General features: G+C 36.3%; 1 protein-coding gene across 4 annotated transcripts in view; it reads left to right on the top strand.

Moving 5' to 3' along the window:
- The window catches only part of SGCG (sarcoglycan gamma), a 109,281-nt gene that overhangs the window by 65,001 nt on the left and 20,292 nt on the right, over positions 1-23,988 (top strand). For all 4 annotated transcript variants that reach the window (XM_072339958.1, XM_072339968.1, XM_072339987.1 and 1 more), the window contains 3 exons: positions 4,006-4,107; positions 7,139-7,226; positions 20,096-20,215. In XM_072339958.1, the coding sequence (XP_072196059.1) occupies positions 4,006-4,107; positions 7,139-7,226; positions 20,096-20,215 (310 nt within the window). The remainder of the gene's footprint in view (positions 1-4,005; positions 4,108-7,138; positions 7,227-20,095; positions 20,216-23,988) is intronic.

The following is a 23,988-nucleotide window of genomic DNA, read 5'->3' as shown; positions in this document are numbered from 1 at the left end:
AATATATGGATGTGCTTTTCTTTCCAGAATTTGATTTCTTCCCAAAAATAGAAAACATGCTTTTGTTTGTTTGTTTATTTTGTTTGTTGTTGTTGTTTTGTTTTGTTGGGGTTTTTTTGTTTGTTTTTTACATCTCTTAACTACTGTATTGACCACAAGTTTATTTTTCTTAGAGTCTGAATGTAGCAGGCTGAGAAGGTGCAGAAGCTTTGATGATATGATACAATAAGAGTAGTGTTCTTTCCTGTATATTGAGCACAGATGTGTATCAGTTTGTATGTTGGTAGGAAATGAAGGTTAAAGCAACAACAGCAGATTTTTATATTATTACATTGGCTTGTAAAATAAATCCTGAATGTATGTTTGATTCTTTTCTGAATTTTTAAGCAATAGTCTGCATGGTGCTCATCTGAGCAAGCCATTATGAGTGCAAGAGCCTTGGAGTTACAACTGCTTGTTACTACTTTTGATACACCCAAAGTTATGTGCTCCTCTTTACATGAGACCTTCTTGGTTATAGAATCATAAAATGGCTTGGTTTGGAAGGGACCTTAAACACTGCTCAGATCCAACCCCCAGCAATATACAGGGACATCTACTAGATCAGGTTGTTGAAAGCCTTCAGGCCTGACCTTGAACGCCTCCAGGGATGGAACATCCACATTATCTCCAGGCAGCCTGTGCCAGGGTCTCACCATCCTCATAGTAAAGAATTCGTTCCTGACGTCTAATCTAAATTTACCCTCTTTTAGTTTAAAACCATTATCCCTTGTACTAGCACTACATTCCCTGATAGAGTATCTCCCCATCCTTCCTCTAGGCTCCCTTTCAGTGTTGAAAGCTGGGTATAAATTTCACCCCAAAGCCATCTCTACTCTAGACTAAATGACTAATACTTTCTCTGTCTTTCTTCACAGGATAGGTGCTACAGTCCTCTTGTTCATCTTTGTGACCCTCCTCTGGATGTGCAGAGGAGGTCAATTTGTACAGGTCAATTTCTTTATTATCCTGCACGCCACATATGTAGATGCAGTCCTGTAGGTGGATCTTCACAAAACCAAAGCAGAAGTGAGGGAAATACCTCTCTCACCTTGCTAGTCATGCTTCTTTTGATTCAGCCCTAACTTTCTGGGCTGCAAGGGCTCACTGCTGCTTCATGTCAAGCTTTTCCTCCATCACTACCCCCAAGTCCTTCTCCACAGGACTGTTCTTTATCTACTCATCTTCCAGCCTGTATTCATGTATTAGGATTGCTCTAACCCAAACCATATACCCTTGCACCCAACCTCATTGGGCTGCATGAGGTTCACATAAGACCACCTCTCGAACCGGTCAAGTTCCCTCTGGATGGCATCCCTCACCTTCAGTATGCTGAGTATTGGTTACACAGCTTGGCATTGCAAACTTGCTTTGGGTTCACTCAATCCCACAGTCCATATCACTAAGGAAGATGCAAATAGTGTTGGTCCCAAGACTAGCTGATGAGGATCATCACACATCATTGATCTCTACCTGGACATCAAGCCATTGACCACAGACCTTTGAGTGCAAACATCCTTCCAATTCCTTACCCACTGAGCTGTACATCTGTCAAATCCACGTCTCACCATTTTAGAGGACTTTTGGATCTTGAGGGACTCCATCCTTTTACCATCCTCTGGAAGAAGTGGAAGGACCTTTCCAGATCTTGTGGACATTCTGAACATCTCTATCAGCTTTGTGGAGAACACAACTGATTCCCTAGTATTTCAGATGAAAAATGTTTCACGTTGATCATGTTCCAGAGTCTAAGAGAATGACAGTCCATCCAAGATGGTCTTCCCGTGCAAATGTTCTGTAGTGTCATGAGCCTTACCTAAGATTTGAGTGGTGGTCACTACTTATTTTAGACAGCTTGGAGTACCTCTATGGAGGTAACTGATTGAATAGCAGTCAAATATCTTAGATCAAGATTCTGAATCAAAGAGCTTTTTGGTGAGCTTTTATGGGGCTTGAATACTCTCAGAGCTTGCATTTATTATAGAATCTCTTGTCTCTCTTTCTACAAGTCTTTACCTACTCAGGAGCATTTTCAAGTAATAAGAAAAGTCTTCTACTGCTCTGGAAGGCATTCCGTTAGACCAGTTAGTATCTGCCAGTTTTGAAGTGAATAACTGTTTAGAACATTAATGCTGAATTGCATCTTTACTGTATAAGGTTTTAGTAGCTGCCAGCAGTTCCCATATCAGTAAGCTTGAAGCATCTGCAAAATCTGCTATGTGTCTACAGAGAGATACCATTTTATCCTCCTATGTAGCTTAGTACCTGCTTTGCTGAGAGCTTTGGGTAAATAGGCAACATAGGAGTCTCAGGATGATATGCACAATGGTGTGTTAGAGCTCAAGACTGGCACACTCAAGCATTGATAGTCACTACCATCAGGATAACAGGTTTGCCATACATCTGTTGTGTTTAATGAAACATTCTCTTTTTTTCCCTCTCATGTGATATAACTGCATCAGTCCGTAGCTAACTTACATTCAAGTCAACAGAAATATTTTTATTCAAGGACAAGTTTATTATAATCTCCTTTCACCCAATAAGAAAAGACATGAGATGAGAGCAGATAATCAGATCCTACCTTTAGTTCATTAAATTAAGGATTTTTGTTGATGGTATTTCTTTAAAAAATTCTGATATGTTCTTATTTTTCAAAATTGTTTGACTTAACATCTCTGTTTTTTTATACTGTTGAAATTATCTCTGTTCTGTGTTACAGGTCGGAAAAACATATCCCTATATCACTTGGAATTATGCTTACAAAAGCCATAGGTGGCTCATTGTGGGCATTATTTTAGTTTTGCCTAAAGATGCTACTGATACTGAGATGTATCAGTTTATACTAGCTACTTTTTAAAAGCTTTGCAATGTCCTAGAATTTAGAAATTGGATCTAGTGCCATTGTGAAAAGTCAGGACGTTGTGTATTTCAAAGCAGTAAAATACTTGAAACTAAATAACAGGTTCTATAAATAGCTATTTTAAAAGATTCTTTCCTTAAATAAATCCATGCTGAAAAGGAATCTTAATTGCATTCTTCTGTGGAATGAGCTGCTAACATGAGTATTTCCTACCTTACAAAGTATAAGCCGTGCTTGTTTCTTTTCGTCTCTCTTCAAGCCTATAAAGGAATAATCAAGTATCTTTCACCAAATTATGGTTATACATGTTACTTAACACTTTGCATATAAAATAATAAATAAGGTAATAATAAATAAGGTAATACCTGTGGGAAGTCTGAAAGTCTTCATTTTTCACATCAGTTCTGCAGTAAAGAATTCTGTGGTGAAGGAAGAAAAAAGATAAGTTTTAAATTGGTTGGAAATGGTGGAAAGTAGAACTAGGCTAAAACTGATAGGGAGGGAGACATGGAGAGAAAGAGGAAAGTACAAGAACTCGCAAGTGACAGAAAGGAGTGTAATAGTGTGAGAGGAGGAGCCTGAGCCTACAGTCAGAGGAGAAAGAAATAGATTCAAGAAAGAAAAACTATTTTTTAAGCAATTATTGAAAATAGATGCAAATATAAATCTCCCTTTGTCTTTTCACTAGGCTAAGAAGTATTGCATCCTGCGTGAAGTGTACCATTGATAGATGATGAGTTGCAACCGACCTTAAGATTTGGTTTTGAGACTTTTTGTGTAAAACTTCATTGTTCACAGCATGTTTAGAAGGAAAATACTAAAGATACTTCAGCATGGGCAGTATGAGAGCACTTCCTTTTGAGATAATGACTGCAACATTGTATTTTTCCCTAAAAATACCTACTTTGCTATTTCTTGAAAGCTAGAATTCATTAAAGAAAAGTGCTCCAGGAATAAATGAGAAATTCTCAACAGTTTAAATGAGTTGTATCTTTATCTATAGGTTTGAGGCAGGGAGCTCTGGAAATGTTCAGTTTATGAAATGAAAACAAATAAACAAATAGAGTAATAGTATTAAAATGCACATAATTGTTACTTCTTCTCAGACTGGAATGGGACATCTACGTGTTACGAAAGAAGGCCTTCGTTTGGAGGGGGAATCTGAATTCTTATTCCCACTTTATGCCAAAGAAATCCATTCTCGAGTGGTAAGCAAATAATTGTTTTATATGGTGCTGGAATAAAATTAATGCAGTAATGAACAGTTGGGTTTATGTTAATTCTAGTTACCTGTCTGAGAAAAAATAATGTATAAATATATATATATATATATATTATGAAATATATACTATATGCACAAAATTTTCCATGCTTTTTAGATATATTTGAATGTTGCATTGAATGTATGATGCAAGTATACAATAAATATTTTACAAGCTTGATCACTGGGTTACTGAACTGATATTGCTGCAGATTTTAACTTCTTTTCAGGTATATGCTTAAAAATTGCTCAAAAGTGAATTAGAAAGGTCAATGTACACAAGTGATGCTAAAATTTTAGGACTGTGTAAAAAGTTTATTATTTTTACTGAGACTGTTTTTTTTTCATGAAACTGCTTATTTTGTTTATTCATTCATTAAAAACTCATAAAACTGTTTAAATATATATAAAATTATAAGATCTCATAGGAAAATCTATTATTTCTCTAATAAACTCAATTTTTGTCATATCTTGGGCAGCAATATTAGAAGTATGACACTTTAAATATGTGTGTTTACAAAAGCTACATAACTAAATCGACAGATTTCAGATTCAGTTTTGCTTACAAAGACTGAAAATTGTATGATTATTGAGGGAAAATATGAATAGCATACTTGGTCGAAGAAAGCATTTCTTAAGCAGATATTGACTTTAACAAAGTATATGTGTGTAAGAGTGTAGTATGGCAAGTTTCAATTGGAGTACTGAATTTTGATTAAGAAGAGAGAAGCAGAATTAATTTTGAGTTATTTACGTGAATACTGAAACTTGCACAGGTATACTGGTAGTTTGAGAGAGCAATATCGGTTTCTTGCCAACAGAAAGAAATACTTTTCAGAAATATCTTCTGTCATCCAAACTCATCAAAGGGTTATGAGAAATATAATCAACCAGTGGGACATTTCACAGAATAAAGGCCTTCTCAATGAGATTAAAAGCCAAATTTGACTCTTTCATTCCATCAGACACATTAACCATCCTCACTTGGCCACTCAAAGGAATGGTATGAGTCTCATTCAGGTCTAAGACTTCTGTAACTAATGAGAAAGTTGGCATTGGAATCAGTACAGCAAGAGAAAAATTAAATAAATGTATCAGATAACATGGTTGATGCAGATTTTCGAATGAGTTTGTTGAAATGCTCCATGACCGAAATCCAAGTGGTACCAATGTACTTTCTGTCTATTAAGCCTTTCTTTTTCTCTCTTTCTGCAATAAATATCTCCAGTAGGAAGAACAGTTTTATTTAGACATAGAGATCCCATTACTAAATCTATATTTTCACTTTGTTTCTTATATTGTGTTCTCTTCTGCCTCTTAAGCAGTGAGAACACTGTGCTTACATGAATTTCCCTTGAGGTTGTTTATCCAATAAGACATGCAACTTTTTAAAACCAACATAGCTAGTACTTTATTTCCTCTTCCCAGAAAAATACTTGTGCAATGTTCAGCTGCCCTTTGTGCTCTTTAATATTCCTTCCATCTTTTAGTAGATTTAGTACAATATGGAAAGCAAGAGGTGTGGCAGCATCTAATATATGCTTAGCTGTCTAATGACCCATTGTGATCATTAGTAGCATGTATTAATTATAGCCTGGAGGCTACTGGATGTCTCTGCCCCCTATGAACTGATCGTTCATCAGGGTTTTGTTTGTTTGCTTGCTTGTTAGCTTGCTTCCTTGTTTTTAAAACATTTAAACTCGATTGAGCATAAGCCTCCAGAGAGGCTTAATTGCCTGTAGCTTGCTCTCCTGAGTGTCACTCTATATATTTATTATCATAAAGTTGCTTATTTGTTATGGCTTCTTTTACTAAGTTCATCTGTTAGAGAATTGGGCTATCATAGCAGCTTTCTCTCTTGCCTTAAGTGTTTTCTCTTTGCAGTTTTCTAACAGCTTTTCTCACCTAATGAGGCCTCCAAAGTGCTAAGAAAATATGTAGCAGAAAATCAACTTGCTATGCATCATCTCTGGAGCCTATTACAACTTTATGCCTTCATTATGCCAACACAGCATTGTGGGCAATACCATTCAATTTTATCTTATACATATTCATAGCAGAATGAAAGATATGCATTTAGAAATATGTTACTAGATTTTAATTAGTCAACAACATGTGGAAGTTGCAGGTCTACAATGTCGTTTATTCATACTTACAATCAATATAACAAAAGAGTAATTCACTTTTTAAATGGACAGAAGTCAAATAAGTTTAACAGAGATGACCAGCTCTGTGGGTGATTTAGCATAAGTACTTAAACATAATATATTTTCCTGATCTTTGTTGGCCAATATAAGTCATGAATCAATAATGATTTAATAACTGCTATGTGTTACAATTTATAAAGCACATTTCATTTATCTTGCTTATTTAGTAACTTCTTTTGAGATAGCCTATCTTCCTACATTCATTTTAATAAAAATATCTAAGTTGCGCTCCAAATCACTCATTTCTTTTACCACTGTTACTGGGTAAGTTTTAGCTTAGCATAAAATGTGTACAAAATTATCAGGATAACTCAAGCTCTAAGCATGATTTACAATATTCCAGCAGTTAGAAACCCAACTGGTTATCTGGGAATGAGGACGCCCTTTGAGGTCACAAACAAGCAGCTTGCTAATACTGTTTTTGTATCACATGTTCCCTAATACTTTGGCCACTACCTTGTAGGAAGTCTCTGTCGTGTATGGAAAAGTAGTAAATGTAATATTCAAACCATTTTTTTTTTCCCAAGAAATAATATGTTATCATTCTTGTTCATCAGCCCAGTATTGTAGCTTTTGGCCACTGGAAATGTTCTCCATAATTGCTTTCTTATTTTAAATCTGTTATCATTTAAATAATCAAAAATATTTGTCCAAATTATTTGATAACATCGTTGGATGGTTTTGTAACTGCGAAGCTCTTTCATGTATTTTGAGAATTGTTTACAATTCCAAGCATTCTGCTGAATCTGTATTTTTTTCTCCATACTTCAGGACTCATCACTGCTTCTCCAGTCTACTCACAATGTGACTGTGAATGCTCGCAATTCCAATGGAGAAGTCACAGGCAGATTAAACGTGGGTAAGTCGTACTATCACTTGTTTTAGAAATATTTTAATAAATACTTCTAGGGATCTTGGATGATATGAAAAGTTAAACATGATTTTCTCTTTATTATTATTTGGGCCATATTTGAATAATCTGCTTGCAACTTATTAAATACCAACAGTGACTGCATGATCAAAACTTTACATATCTCATGGTCAAAATTTCAGTGATGTTGAATATATGCAGATGATTTTTCCACTCCATTCTGTTTGTGGACTCACACTGTGGCACTGGCTGTTTACTTCTGCTGAGATTTGGTCCCCATCCTGACTGATGAGAAGTTCTCAGGATGCCTTTTGGAAAGGTCTGACTGCAGAGCAGATCATTTAACACCGCACTAACCTCATCCCTGTCCAATTTGCAAAACCTGTTGTTAAAATCTTGTTATACAGTAACCCAAAAGCCTGATGAATTTTTTGGCAGGTTGTGTCCAACCTGCATTACCTAGAACTGCCAGAAGGAATGTTGTGCTGTAAATATGTGTGTGAATATTATGAATTGAGCGTAAGTGCTTAGCAGATGAGTGACCACATCATTAGCAGGTGCTTTTTCATAAAAGGGAAAAAAGCTTCTCTGATTTCTGCCAGACTCAATTCTATTACCATATTTTACTATACTCACAGTGCACTTAGAGAACTGTGCCCCTGTGGAGATAATGCTCCTCCATATTTTAAGCCAAAACCACAACTTACCACTGGTAGGAAGAAGATCTCTCACTTCTCATGGAGATATTTCTGCATGAAGAATTAAGAAACGTTGCAGTGAAAAAATACAGACTCTGATATGTACTATAATTGAGGTCTGAAATAGTCACCTGCAGTGTATCACTCTTATTGACAAAGAGAGATGCAGTGCTGAATGTAGCGTGAACGATATATTTTACTGAAAAGTGTTTTTATTATTGTGCTGGCTACTGAGTATGGATCGTACCTTTGGAAAATGAAGCCTAGCAAAGAAAACAACTAATTTCAGACCTTTATGTTTTCATTTCCTCTTTCTCCCTTCTCAGTCAGCATGTAAGCTTCTTCTGAGAGCATTAAAAGAGAGCACAATGGAGAAAACCTGGATATGTGAACTCTTAAATACCTAGAGAAGCTCAGCAGGGCTAAAGATAGATGGATCAAAGAAGGCTTACAAGCCAAATACTGAATAGACTGGGAAAAGTCAATATGTTCATACTGGGACTGTGGTATTTAGAGGGACATTTTCTGCTGAACAGAAGCAGTCTTGACCATCATGATTCATTTATAGCAAGTGCCATTCCTATTTAGTATTTTCTTTCTTCACTGATGGTAATTCTATTTTTCTACTTTTCATCACTTGATCCTGCTGTCCACATTCCCAGTAATGTACAAGTCAGTGCTGTTGGGACAGATGAGTGGACAGTGATGTGGGCTGAGAACTGGCTGACTGGCAGAGCACAGAGGATCATCACTGGTAATGAAGAGTCCAGTTGGAGACCTGTAACCAGCAGTGTTCCCCAGGGTTCGGTGCTGGGTCCGGTCTTGTTCAACATCTCCATCAATGACCTTCACAAGAGGATAGTGGCCATCCTCAGCAAGTTTGCTGATGATATGAAGCTGGGAGGATTGGCTGACACGCCTGAAGGCTGTGCTGCCATTCAGTGAGACCTGGACAGACTGGAGAGCTGGACAGTAAGAAACCGGATGAGGTTAAACAAAAGCAAGTGTAGAGTCTTGCACCTAGGGAGGAATAATTGTATGTACCAGTACAGGCTGGGGGATGAGCTGCTGAAGAGGAGCTCTGCTGAGAGGGACCTGGGTGTCCTGGTGGACAGCAGGTCGGCTGTGGGCCAGCAGTGTGCCCTCATGGCCAAAAAAGGCCAATGGCATTCTGGGGTGCATTAAAAAGAGCATGGCCAGCAGGTCGAGGGAGGTGATCCTCCCCCTCTACTCTGCCCTGGTAAGGCTTCATCTGGAATACTGTGTCCAGTTCTGGGCTCCCCAATACAAAAAAGACGGGGATTTCTTGGAAAGAGTCCAACGGAGGGCCACAGAGATGGTGAAGGGACTGGAGCATCTCCCCTGTGAAGAAAGGTTAATGAACTGGGTCTGTTCAGCCTTGAGAAAAGAAGACTGAGAGGGGACCTGATCCAGGTCTATAAATATCTGAGGTGTGGGAGGCAAAGTGGCGAGGCCAGACTCTTTTCAGCAGTGTGTGGAGACAGATCAAGGGGAAATGGCCAGAAACTGGAGCATGGGAAGTTCCTCACAAATGTGCGCAAGAACTTCTTTACAGTGGTAGAATTGCTGCTTGCAACACCGGTGGCCCGGGGTTCGAATCCCCCCTGTGGCCTAAGGGGTAGAAGTGCTGCTTCGCTACACAGAGGGCTCAAATCCCATGAGTTGGACTCGATGATCTCTAAGGTCCCTTCCAACTCGCATGATACTGTGATACTGTGATACGGTGAGGGTGACGGAGCACTGGAACAGGCTGCCCACGAGGGTTGTGGAGTCTCCTTCTCTGGAGATATTCAAGACCCGCTTGGACACCTACCTGTGCAACCTGGTGTAGGGAGCCTGCTTTGGCAGGGGGGTTGGACTCGATGATCTCTGGAGGTCCCTTCCAACCCCTACAATTCTGTGATTCTGTTTATCTTACGATCTTCTGCCTCGTAAACTGTTCCCAAGGGAATGCCCAATAGTTGGTGCTGTCCAGAGGTGCTGTACCTGGCTTAGGCTAAGAGTAGGAAACAGTAGGGTTTAAGCTACAAGACCTACATTTCAAATCTCTTAGAGGAAGTTTGACTATTAAAGCATCTCAGGTTCAACACTGAAGCAGGGAACTTCTGACATCACTTTAGCCTGCTCTTTTCAGACTGCTACAGTATGTATTTAGGTAAGAGAGTAGAATAACAAACTGAGCCTGAGAAAATCAAAGTATATCAAAAGACAGTGGTGAAAATGTATTTACATATTACTTGAAATTTATTCATGTCAAAGAAATTTCTTCTTGACTAGCAATTCTGTTTATCAAATTCATTAATAATTGGTCTTAAATGATGATAACTGGGGTAGTTGGTACCAGTGTAAATACTAACTTGAAATATTACTAGTATTCAATAATACTAATTTTAAACTGATAGAAAAGTGCTGGATGGCCAATAAAGAGTTAATACTGTAAAGAAATCTTAATACCTAAAGATGTGGTCAAGCAGCAGTGACTTGGGCAAGCAACAGTCTACCAGAGTACATGACCATCTACAAATAGCTTGAAATTTTGAGTTGTTCATGTTCCCTTATAAGAATTCTGAAAAATAGTTGTGTAGTTAATTCAATTCATATGCATAAGCCTTTGCTAAAGAATCAATGCCTTTAACAATTGCCAGTGCACTGAAATTGCCTAATATTCCATTCATTTTGTCAGTATGAACAGTTACCATAGAGAAGCAGACTTATACATAAGTTTGAGAGCATTCCAAAGATGAGAATATAATCTCACTCGTAAAATCATAACAAGAATACCTTTTAACTTACAGAAGATTGTGATTCAGATGATCTGCTAAATATTTTAATGACTTACTAAATGTGATTTTAATAGTGTCTTCAATAGCAGTCACAGGAGAGATGTGAAACTAATCTTGAAGAGTTTCTATGGAATTCTTCACATGAAAATAACATGTATTATTCTAGAATGAGCAAGGTTTCTGTCATGAATCACTTCAAACGTGAGCAGCTTTTATTCTTAGAGCACTTGTTTTAAAGCTTTTACGTTCTCATACATCTTGCAGAAATTATGCGGACATTGTGGTTCTTTATAAATGCTGCAGACTTTGCTGTGTTTTAGACTTTGTTCCATAATTACACTGCTTTTCAGAAGTCTCAGTGAATGCAAATATGTTTGACAGCCTGTCAGAAAAAAAAAATTAAAAAATAAATTAAAAAATAAAAAACAACCAAACACTGAGTTTCTCCATATGAGAACTGTCATCTCCTGACATTCATCAAAGATTGTTGAATGTTTAAGAAGACCAAGCAGCAGATGTGAGTCCAGTAACATGGTGGATGGTGCATTTTAGCTGTGGCAAGAGTGGGTCGCCTCCACTAGTACAGGTATTTTGGAATGCATCAGGGAGGTCCTTGTTTATCATGGATGAAAATGCACAACTAATGGTGGTGACTATGATGAAAACTAGTGTTTTGTAGCTGAGATTCTGCTCTATCAAATAGTGCTCTTGTGCTCCTGAATCTGTTGTAATTTCCATGTAATTAAATAGGAGGCATTACTTTCAGAGCAGCTATGCAGCCCAAGACAATTTTTCTTCACTCAGTGCAGCCCAGGCAAGCCAAAAGGCTGGAAACCCATGATTTACACCAAGAAACAGTGATGTCAGTATCTTCCGGCCATGAGTTCAGTTTAAATTATTAAAACTAGAGGGAATTGATTTTGATAGCTATTTTATGAAGCTGTTCTGCACTTTAAAACATGAAATCAGCATTACTGTGTAAGCATGTGAATATGGTAAAATTCAAAATGGCTTATGCAGTCTGAAAACAGAATTACAGTCAAAATAATTCTGAGAGACACTTTTCATATACAACTAAACCAACCCACCCTCTTCTTTAAGGCAGGAACAACATTCTGAGGAAGCAGGTGTTTGTCAGTACCTCAGATATGGATTCATTGGCGTTAATTGCCATCTGTAAACTATTGCTCTCCAATGTCAAATCATTACTGTTTTTTCTATCAGCGTTTTGATATTTCATTCTCAAGCAATGGTATTTTTTTTCATTAGAGACATAATAGGAAGAAAACAGTGTTAATGAAGCATTATGTGTGGAAGAGGAGTTTGATGGTGTTTTTATAGGGAAAACCCTGAAGCTAGTTTTATAAACTTGAGTTAATTAATAGCATTGTAAAATCATTTAGCTTTTCCTTCTTTACTTTTCCCAGAAGGCTTTCATTACAAACTTCATTTTTGTCCAAATAAGTTCTTTCTTATCTTTAAGATAAAAGCCAGAACATATTTCTTGAAAATCTTTGTACTGCAGCAAGATTATTATTTGCACAACTTTAATTGCTGTCCAGCTGGGTTATAAGAAGGAAAGATACAACATAGGAGTAATTAATAGAAAGATAAATTGCAAGCTTCACTGAAGTATTTTTGAGGTGATTAAGTCTTCCTATGATCAAGAACCTACATTATTTGTTCCAAGAGGATGAAAGTAGGGATTTTTTACCTCCAGGGTATAATGCTTTTAGCTGCCAATGAATCTGATCATACTGAGGCACACATTCTAGTTTTATTTAAAAGGGAAGCATAGTTGAAGTCAGATCAGGCAAAATTTAGAGAATAGCAGGTGGCTGCTAATTTTTTTCCTAATTTTCTGATTTTAATATGTGACAGATGTGTCTCTGTTCTATATTAAAAGCATACACTCCTAGACTTTTGTGAGACAACTGTGTATTTAAATGGTTATAATTTTGGAAAATGTTAGAAGAAATCATGGAAAATACTAAGTGGTAATCAGTGTGCATTTAAATTAAAGCTAGCCGAGTATGTCTCTACAAAAGCTAATTTGTATAAATGGTGATTTAGTCATTAAAACCAGTTTAATATTTAGGCTTGAATGATATTCTTTTCTGAAAAAAGAAAATACCATTCATGGGTGTTTATGTCCTATGTGAGGTGCTTACCATAGCAGATTGATGTGTTGGCCCCAAATGTGATAACCTCTATAAAGAAATATGTGATGATCTTCAGGGTCAGCAAAGCTAACTTCTTAAACCAAACTTCTCTTAATCAATTGGGTAGTTGCTTAAATATGCAAGCTTCACAGTTAAGGGGAAATTTAACCTGTCCAAGGTGATTTGGGTCCTGCGTTGCCCCTTCTTTTGTGTCCTGAAGAATTAAAAAAATGTGTGTAAGTCAAGATAGTTTAGCTCTGAAAAGAAGCTAACATTTGGGAAATTGTGTTTATGTGAATTATTACATGGAAAAAGAACCAGATCATGTATACGTAGCTCTTGTCAGAGAGCAATGACTCAAGTGAGTAGTTTCCCTCCCTCCCCCCTTTATCTTCATGGGAATAAGGAATTCAAAATAGGCGAAGAAAATCAAATTATTAGATGCTTTATATCTTTCACCACTTCTGCAGTCTTCAGTAAACTTACAATCCCAAACAACATATTTTGCTTCCTATCATATAGTAAGCATTAACATAAGTCACTAGGGGAGAATTTTAGGATAGTAGTTAATGCTAAATACAAGGAATTGGTACTTTCTTCCCTTAAAGTAATAAGAAGATTGAATTATTGGCACTGTTTAATGCTAGATGACTTCATAAAGGTTAACTTAAAATAGCTGAAATTTATTGTGACTAAAATCTTTTATGGAATTGGGATAATTAAGTATATCTGAAACGCTGGTATAAAGTGAAACAGTGCTTTCTTTTTAAAGGTGACTCGAATCTGGGTGGCAGTTAGCAGCCCAAAAAAAAAAAAAAAAAAGAGCCCCCACCCTATTAAACTGTCGAACATGTATCTGTAGTGTACCCTAGTGGCAATGAGGTTTAATAGCATACTGGGCTGCATTAATCCCACTCCTGAGATTACAGCTGGAATACTGTGTTCAACTTCACCTCCTCCAGCATGGCAGAGCTATCAGCAAATGGGGAGACTTCCACACAGAGGGAGTCATTGATATGGTCAGGGGCTGGGAGTGCATGAAAAATAAGCGGCTGAAGAAGGTGATGTTTACTTTAACCTGCAGAGAAGAGGGGTTTCTAATTGCTGCCTCCTTCTACCCAGGGGAGGGCCAGAGGCAAGATGGAGCTTGATTCTTCACACAGAAAAATGAACTAAACAATGGCAGGAGGCAACAGCTGCTGTAAGACAAAGTGTGACTGGACATAGGTGTGGGAAATCATCACTATTAAAATGTCTGAGCATTGGAACTGGTTGCCCAGGGAGGACTACCTTTACTTAGAGGTGTTAACATTATACCTGAGCACGCTGAGCTAACTTCCAGCCAAGCTGGCCCTGCTGTGCACTGGCAATTGGATGAAGCAAACTCCAGAGCTGCCTTCTGACTTGCATCTGTCTATGGCCCTGTCTTCAGCTGGCACTCTGCAAGGGCTAAGTTCACTAGACCCCTAGCCCTAGTCTTAGGTACTCAAGGGCATCTCTAAGAAGCTGAAAGCTGGTCTGGGAATACCGCAGTACACATAATGGCACTGAACAGCTGTGCTTTAGCAACCAAGTCATTCTCTTTCTGTTTAACTGGTTCTCTCACCTTGAGTCTTATGCCCAGATCCAGCAGTCATACACAGACACTAATCTTAAAGGCCAATATTGGGTTGATCTTATGAAAATTAACCCACGGCTATAGTATAATTTGAGGAAGAAAAGGTAATACAATTACTCATTATACAGAAGATAAGGTATTCTTTAATAGTATTAAAAGATAAAGAACTTTATAGAATTAAACTATAATCTTTATAAAGAATATTAAAGTATTTGCTAAGGAATTACAACAGAAATGACATCATATACTTTTGATCAAGTCACTGTGATCTTCTGTTCCTGCCATTGTTTCTACATGCAGTAGTAAATTTTACAATCATGTATTTCATGATTTTATTTTCCTTTATACTTAAACAAAGCAATGAAAATATTCAGATGCATAAAGATATTCGGTTACCTCATACTGAGAAGGAGAAATAGTACCACCTAAATCATACTAGATTGGGTTGCAAGTGTATATACAATTAGTATTCACGTTGATTATTCAGAACCAGATTTTCAAAGATCTTTTCAAATGTTTTTGTTGCACTGTAGAGAATAACAAAGTGTAAGAAGTGCTAAAATTATGTGTGCTTTTATCCTTTGTAGGAAGTGCTTCTAAAGTGATAAGAGATACATAATATGGAGATAAAATGTATATATATCCAGCATAGTACATGTACTCTGTAATAATGCATTTGTTCTAATAAAAGATCACCATGCACTTCTATACCATTCCATATGAAAATTTGATTAATTTTATGTCTCTAGATGTAATGGCTTTGCATTTATTGGTACTTTCTTACTTACAGAGCTAGAACTGAATCTGTAGGAGTATTACATTTTTAATACACTTTTAATGAGATCATATTTTAAATAAGGTGTTTTAATATAATAATTAACTAAAAAATTCAATTGCATAGCAGTACCCCAAAGCACTTGGGATTTTGGCTTATATTCAGAACTTCGATGATTCTGGGTGGTAGGAGAAGAATGAACTACACAGTGTAGGCGACAGCCGTAAGTTATCAAAGTCACACATGGTAAGAGACTAAGAAAAGATCTGAAGTTTAGAAAACGGTGTTTGAAAGCCTTTTCTTCCATAAAATCTGAAGACAGACTTGAACTGCTTAATTCTAGGCAGAGCTAACTGGATTTGAAGAATTTGCCAACATACTACCAATTTTGTTGATGTTAAGTCTCTGTGTTATTAGCAGTTATTAAGTATTAGCAGGCAGGCCTTCTTTTTGATAAAAGATCCTTCTACATTTATATTGCACTGGATCTGAAAGGTTTGGTAGCAACAGAAGGGAAGTACTTCAAAATGGAATCACAAAGCATAAGACTTTCCCACTTTGGAAAACCAGTCAAGAGAGTGAGGAGTGAGGAGAAGAAACAGAAAGGAAGACAACTTAACAGTGTGCCCATTTGCAGAGATTTATGGCGATGCACTACAGGAACGACTGGAAAGGTCACATGCCTTAAAATAAAAACATTTATTAAAGGGTCATGAAACCATTTTTCATCATTTACGCTGGCATCCTCAGTGTCAAGACGTATGTGATGTTATGTGATGATCAGTGAGCTCTGCATCAGAACTGCATGTGTTAAAGGAGAAAATGTAAAGTAGCAATGGGCAATAATTAGTCATCCTAAACAGCAAAGATAACCTATTCACCTAAAAATTCATGTGGCATCTCTGGCATAAATGGCAAAATAGTTCAACTGCTTTCTACAGCCTGTGTTAAGTCATGTAACAGTTTTGACTGTAGGATTTTAAGAAGAAGCATAATTATATAGCATTACTTGATTTACATGTAGTTGCAATACTAGGGTGCTAGACAAAGTACACTTAGAAAATCAGAAATTAATGTTTCAGATGTTGAATTAGGTTGCTGGTTTTGAGCTGAAAATTAATCCTTTGGGGATCACAATACAATTAGTGGTACTGCAATATATCTAGTGCTACTTTTGATTTAATAAATATATTTCCTTCTCTTTAAAAGTCCACTTTTGGGATTTGGAAATTTGTTCCATATGTACTAAGCTGTCTCCTTCCTAGGATTGAAATATATGTTTGTCTTACTCTAGAATACCATCCAAAGATTTAAAGTAAGTAACCTGTTATCCATATCATTCTTTCATAATGAGGATTATTTAATGGACAGTCCTCGTTCCACTTTACTGGGGCATTTGTGTTGAGAAAGCCATGGAACTAAAGACTTTTGTTAAAGATTTACTCAAGTTTGCAAAGACCAAAAGAAAACTCTGGATGCAAACCCACCATAAGCAAGGCCATTGGTTGGTGCTTTTCAGACAGCTTCCAGTCTAGAGTCTGAGTCTTTAGGAATGCATGTAGTGGAGGATGAATACTTTCATTACCTGTCACACTTATTTATGTTTAAAATATAATGTGTGTAGCTTACTATGCACCCATCTTAGATGCTATATAACTGCCCCTCTGCTTGCTTAAATTCAATGTTTGGATTCCTGTAGCTTGCTCAGAGGAAAAAAAAAAAATAAAAATAAGAGCAACGGGCATCAAACAGAACAGGCCAGGACACGCAGTTTGCTGCAGAAGCCGATGGCACATCATAACTTTCTTTGTACAGCTAAACCTTCTTTCCTCCAGAGCTGGAGAGCTTCATCTGTCCTGTCTGGGAAGAGCAGCACCCATTCATACATTGTCTGGAGGTCTCTGTGTGGTACAGGTCTGGGCTGTGCCAAGAACATAGAGTAACAGAAATTGGAGATGCTTCTCCTTTGCCTTGGCTATTTCTAATTTATTTGCTTGTTATAACTTGGAGCTCATCTAGGATGAGCACTTATCAATAAATACCATTTTTCCTTGTGTTTCTGTTCTGAGTATGTTTTTCTTCCTATATCTCATTATTTTAGAGCAGGACTTCCTACATTTCTACTGTTAAAGATTTGAAAGGAATAGTCAGATATTAATAGAGTAGTAAAGAGAAGGAACCAAAAATATGATTATGTGGTCTAAGGTTAAGAACAATTATCTGGGAGTAGAAGGACTGAATCTCAGCCTTGTTCCAATTACTGTTGGATCTGAGTTTGGTGTATACATGGGCTAGATTAATTAAACGAAGAAATACTTCAGCTCTAGTTGTATCAGTATGATGTTCTTTATGGACACCATGCCAGAAATTGGCATTAAATAGATAGGATGGCTGAGAAAGTCAGTCTGAACAACACGTGTTTGTTTTGACTGTTTCTGTTTGCTTTGGTTAGCTGAGAGAAAACGGAATTTGAGCCAAGTTTATTTGTGCAAAGGATATGAGCAAAAGTGATATAGCATGTGTATATGCATATACACAGAAAGTGTATTAGTCTACATTTCATAATAATCTTATATGTATATATATAATATATATATATATATATAAAGTCACTTTTCTACCAATATGAAGGTGTACAAAGTACATTTGATTCATTCTGATTGAGGCAGTTCTTTCCATTTCCTGCAAGGAGAGGCACAAAAAATCTTCTTTTGACAGGATTGTTGGTGAAATACATCCAGCAAATTAGGAGATTGATAAGATAAATGTACTCGTAGATAAGATCAATTTAGGTCTGGTGCAAATCATGCCGCACTTCTTCAGTTCTTTCAAATTTACTTTTTTCTTTCCCCAGTGATTTATAATCAGTGAAAACTTCTGTATCTACCCAAGTGCTGAGAAGGAAAGAGCAGAGATACGGCTACTTAGGCCCAGCAATTTATTTTCAAAGGTGATTGCCTTTGTACCAACGAAATCAGTAGCTGGCATTTTCCCTAAACATACAGAGTCTTCAGCATTATCAAGAATTTTTCTGGGATCATTTGCAAATAAATAACAATTAAATATAAATTAATGGTTGAGTTGCATTTTAGAGATAATGCTCCATATTTTTTGCAAGCATTCACAGCTTCTAATTAGTATTTTAAAGATTTCACATACTATAAAAGTTCACACCTTAGAACTGAGCCTGTGGAAGGCCTTGTGCTCCTAATTTACTCTATGTTACTTGACCAAAACGTAAATCTTCAGGACCCTCACTCCCGTATAAATTATTTTAAACAGTAAATATTCTTAGATAACAACACCAACAAAATGGTTTTAGGCATTCCATACCTACCAAAAAGACTTAGAATACTGAAAAGGAAAATACCTAACATTCTCAAATCCATCAAATTAGCATTCACATTTCTATCTCATTTACTGCATGACTTTAAGAATGAGCTCCAATGATAAGCAGGATCAGAAGACATGGTAGTAAGCACAATTTTTCTCCATTAGTTCTACAGCTAGCTATGGACCATGAAAGCTAGTAGTCTATTGGGTTTCGTTCCTATGCAAGATGCAAAGGTTCCAAACAATACCTTCCTTTCTATACTATATAAGGCATCTTAACAAATGAGACAGAAAATCACTCATAAATCCATTGTGTTCTCAGCACACCTGAATCACCTGACCTCTGTTGTGTCAGACAGGAGAGGCGTAGATTTGTGTATCCCAAAGAAATACTATACAGTGTAATTGTGGTGTTGGATGAAAGGCAGGGAAGAAAGGAGAAACCAGCCATTGCAATAGCAGTTGAAGAAATAACAACCAGTCTTCTATTTGTTTGGATAAACAAAAGATCACGCTTCATAAATGAGCAGTCTCATTACTGCTTCTGGACAGGAACTGAAATAAAACAACCACAATTCTCTGGTAAAGCATTAATATGGAACCACCTTTGTTATACTTATCTACAACTGGTTTCTTGGGTGCATAAAATGCCTGTGAGTAACACCTTTTCTCTCACTGAAGATATTTTCTGAGCCCTTCTTACAATTCCAGAAATAAAGCCATGTGCTTTGGAGAAGAGCATTACCTACAATTATCTGCAATTCTGAATTTAGAATTTGATGATGACTCTATTAAACAGATACTCAAACAAATGTGATGTGAATTTTTAATTGACCTAATTGTTTAAAATGAGAAATATTAAGGCCTAAGTCTATACCTACTCACCATGAAAAAACTGTAGAACAGAATGTTTTACTGGATTTAGAATCTTTTGATACATAAAGACTCTTGCACACAAAATCCAACTGAAAACACTCCCAGCTTTTTGAAAATCCTCTAAGAACATGAGCAGTAATATTTGTTAGATACACAGAGCTAAACTGGAAGCTGAGGGTCCTGCCCTTATATTAGGTTTTAAAGCATTTGAGCTTCCCTAATCAAAAGGGATTACTTTGTTAATTATTTTCTCTGTTTAAACAAAAAGAACAACCACTCACACTGATCAAAGAATCTCAGCAGATTCAACATCAAGAATGCAAAAGTCTGTCTCTGTGAGAGGGATTTCCTAAATTTAGTCTTGAAACCCAACTTGATAGCATGACCGCGGGCACAGTTTTGAACAACAGATTGGAAAATGTAAATATGTGTATTCAGTTTCAGTACTTCCAGGGCCACTATCTGAATGCTTCATGATCATTAATATTGTGAAATAAGTCACTAAATTAAGACCACAGCATGGCTAGCAATTTATATAGGAAGCTGAAGAAAGCTGATCTAATTATTCTATCACTCTACTGTGTTTTGCAGGTCCTAAAATGGTAGAATTCCACGGCCAACAATTTCAGATCAACTCAAAGGATGGCAAGCCACTTTTTACAGTGGATGAAAATGAGGTTGTCATTGGCACAGATAAACTTCGAGTCACAGGTTTGTAACAGTTTAAGAAATGCTCAACTAATAGCCACAAGCATAATGCAATAAAATGGCATTTTAAAATGAGCCATTGTTAAAAAAATGCTGGATTTAGCTTATTAGAAACTATATATCTGAAGGTATACTGACTTTTTCAATAAATAATCAAAAGCATTAAGGGAAAAGTAACAATATGTGTATGTAAGAATGCATATATGTCTATATATGTATTTTAATTTAAAGCTGTGTTAAAGCACAGTTTCTGATTGGAACTGTAATTGCATATTTTTCTAAATTATTTAATATTTTCAGTGCATACATCTAATTGAGGCTGAAAAAATCTTGCACATTTCTATTTGAAAAATCAGTTGTATTATTTCTTAAAACATTTTAGACTCCGGTATTCTTATTTGGCTTTTTCCTTCAAGGTGAAAGCCACTGTATTTCAGCTCTATGTGTAGGATATATGTCCCAGTGTAATACTTACAGTGTATTTATAATGTCGTCTATCAAAAGACAGGTTTGCTTTAGGCTATTTCTACAAATCACCAAAGTACTCATTTAAAAGTACAATGTCAAAATTGTCACAAGAAAAGCTGTTTCCTTTCGTATGACCTGATAAAGTCAACCTTCATTTTCCAGGTGTAAGGGTGCATTAAAACAGATATGTCAGTGTGTGAATTCTCTTTATCTGGAAGACTCCATCAAAGAACATACTGAAATAATCATGTAACTTGCTTTCAGTTACATTTTCAATATTTTTAACTTTATTGCCATATCATTTTTGCTAATTACTGACCCTCTGAAATCTTGAGGTCTTAATTTTAATGGATCGATTCATATTATTTCACTGTGCAAAACCATGGATGTGATAGTAATCACACGACTCATGTTTCAAAGCAAAAGTTAAGTTATAATAAATGTGTTAATAAACTTTGTTTATGCCTGAAGGTTTTATCTTAAGTTTTTTTTTTTCTTTTACTTTTTAACCTAATTGAAAATACAACTTTGTTTAACCAGGAAACCATATCAAATGATTATTGTTTGCCCAGGGGATGCTAAACTTTAATAGAAAAACATGTTTAACAAAGATATGAAAAACTGCATAATTGTTAACTGATTGAGAAAAGGTCTATCTCTGTTCAAAGTAAGTAAAATCATTTGTACATGAATAGAAATCATTATGCTAAGACACATATTCTGACTTGTCAATATGAATCTTATGAGGATAATTGCTTGCTTTAGTAGATATTGCAGAAACAAATGTTGCTTATTTCTTTTTTACACTGTAGTACAAGTCAAAAATCACAGAATCATAGAATCATAGATTCTATAAAATAAATCAATTTCGATAAAATAAATTCATCGAAGTCAGTAAGGTTATTTCAGTGTAAAATTAATATTAGTGAGAAGACATTCATGCCTGCTATGCTTCAATCTAATTTTTTAAAATTGAGATTTAAATTATACTATTATCATGGAGGATAAATTAGCAATACTTTCTGCACTGAGATTATTTTTGGATTTTTGGAAACATCTTTTGATAGAGAGTAAGATCAATTGGAAAGTTTATGCAGAAACGGACTGTATCAGGCTTAAAACACACAAAGAACATTTTGCAGTTTTTTATATCTAATATGGGGAACTGTTTGATTTTTTTCTTTCCTCACTACAAGACATTGAGGCCCTGGAACGTGTCCAGAGAAGGGCAACAAAACTTGTGAGGGGGCTGGAGCACAAGTCTTATGAGGAGTGGCTCAGGGAGCTCGTATTGTTTAGCCTGGAGAAGAGGAGGCTCAGGGGAGACCTCATTGCACTCTACAACTTCCTGAAGGGAGGCTGTGATGAGGAGGATCTTGGCCTCTTCTGCCAGGCAACAAACAGGACTCAAGGAAATGGCCACAAGTTGTACCAGATGAGGTTTAGACTGGACATACAAAGGAATTTTTTTTCTCAGAGAGTGGTCAGGCACTGGAATAGCCTGCCCAGGGAGGTGGTGGAGATATGGTTTAGGGGTTTTCTGTAGGTATGTTAAAGGGAGGACGGTTGGACTAGATGATCTTATAGGTCCTTCCCAACCTTGTGATTCTATGATTCTATGATCAATATAACTGAGCTCTCAAACTATCAGTATTCTACAACTCAGGCAGAATCTTAATTTTTCTTAGGGGTGCACACTCTAGAATATGTAAACAAACCTTCTAATTCCCTCTTACACATACAGTAGCTTTATCATCAGAATTCATTATTTTTAAAATCTAAATCCATGAATAAATGTTACACCAAGTTTGGCCCCACTAGTAACACATTCCTTCACTCGTGGTTCTCTGTTTGCAATTTCATTTAAGGCCCATCAGCCAATTTTAATCCATGTAATGCATTCTGGGCTGATTTCTGTTGCTCTAATCTCTTAATCAAAAAGTGATGTAGCGTCAAAGTAAATGCCTATGGAAATTTATTATGCCTATACTTTTACCTTTATCAACCAAGCTTGTCATCTCATTTGCAATTTAAAGATATGGATGTATTTAATAATGTCATAACCAGTGCTTTTCTGAATACAAAAAAATAAAAATAAAAAAAGGTGCAGGAAGTGCAGAAGATGATGTTTAATTAATCTGCTATGGGACCTGAGTATTTCATGCTCACTTTTCATGCTCTGGTAACTCAGCTTCTTGACTTTCAGCTGAATATAAGTGAAACTGAATTTCTCGTGTTTTTCCACAAAACCACTGATAGAAATATCTGTACATTTAACCTTTAAATCCACTTTAATCAGTACTAAAACTACAGGTAGCTGGTGATGAGCTGTAGCTATTGTATGGAAATGTAAAAATGGCAGATGAATTAAATGAAAAGCAGGCAGAACACAGAGTCTATCCATGCTGGAGATGCATAATATGGAGACAAATTCACGAGTTATAGACTCATGTATTTTAATTTGACGTCATTGTTTATTGAGTGAGACAGGGTGCTTGAACAAGAGAGAGAGAGGCTATTGAGTCTCCTACCCTAGAGATATTCAAAATCCACCTGGATGTTTTCCTGTGCAGCCTACTGTAGGAACCTGCTTTAGCAGGGGATTGGACTGGGTGATCTCCAGTGCTCCCTTCCAACCCCTTCAGTTCTGTCATTCTGTGAATTTGTCAGCAATAGCAGATAAATGGAATGTGTTCATATGGATGAACTACTTAACTCCACTTACCTTTTATTACTTGATGATTATTGTGATGGCTAGATAAGTTATTTGATATTTCTGTTAAATCTATTAATAAAACTTTTGCAAAATGTTAATAGCAATGATTATATTTTTCCTACATCTTTATAATAATGAAATAATCCTTTGGCTGACCTGCTTCATCCCACCTACGCATGTACCACCCGCATAGAGGTAATCAACATTTCTCCTGTGTTGGGCTGAAACTACTCTTATTTCAAGAGCCAAACAATCCGATACTATAGTCATTACCATTTTACATGCATAAATAGCATTGTGCGTATACCAAAACTGACTTACAACAGGAGGAAATCTGATGAAACAACGTGCCAGCTTTTTTGTGCTATAGTCTAAAATTAATGTGATTATTTAAATCTGTAATATTTGCAAAGGTTTTGTGGAGTTTTACTGATCTCTAATAATTCTAATGGAAGTTGCACTGTAAAAATCCTATTTATGTTTTCCCTTTTTTTTTTTTTTTTTTTTTTTGTAGGAAGTAGTGAAATATTTGTCTGTCTTCACACTTATTAAACATCATTTTATTAATTTACACCTGTACTTTAACATTAAC

Source organism: Excalfactoria chinensis, chromosome 1 (genome assembly GCF_039878825.1).
Source record: "Excalfactoria chinensis isolate bCotChi1 chromosome 1, bCotChi1.hap2, whole genome shotgun sequence".
In the NCBI taxonomy this organism is placed as follows: Eukaryota; Metazoa; Chordata; class Aves; order Galliformes; family Phasianidae; genus Excalfactoria; species Excalfactoria chinensis.
The sequence above is the reverse complement of the archived record's forward strand: the minus strand, read 5'-3'. Positions and strand labels throughout refer to the sequence as shown.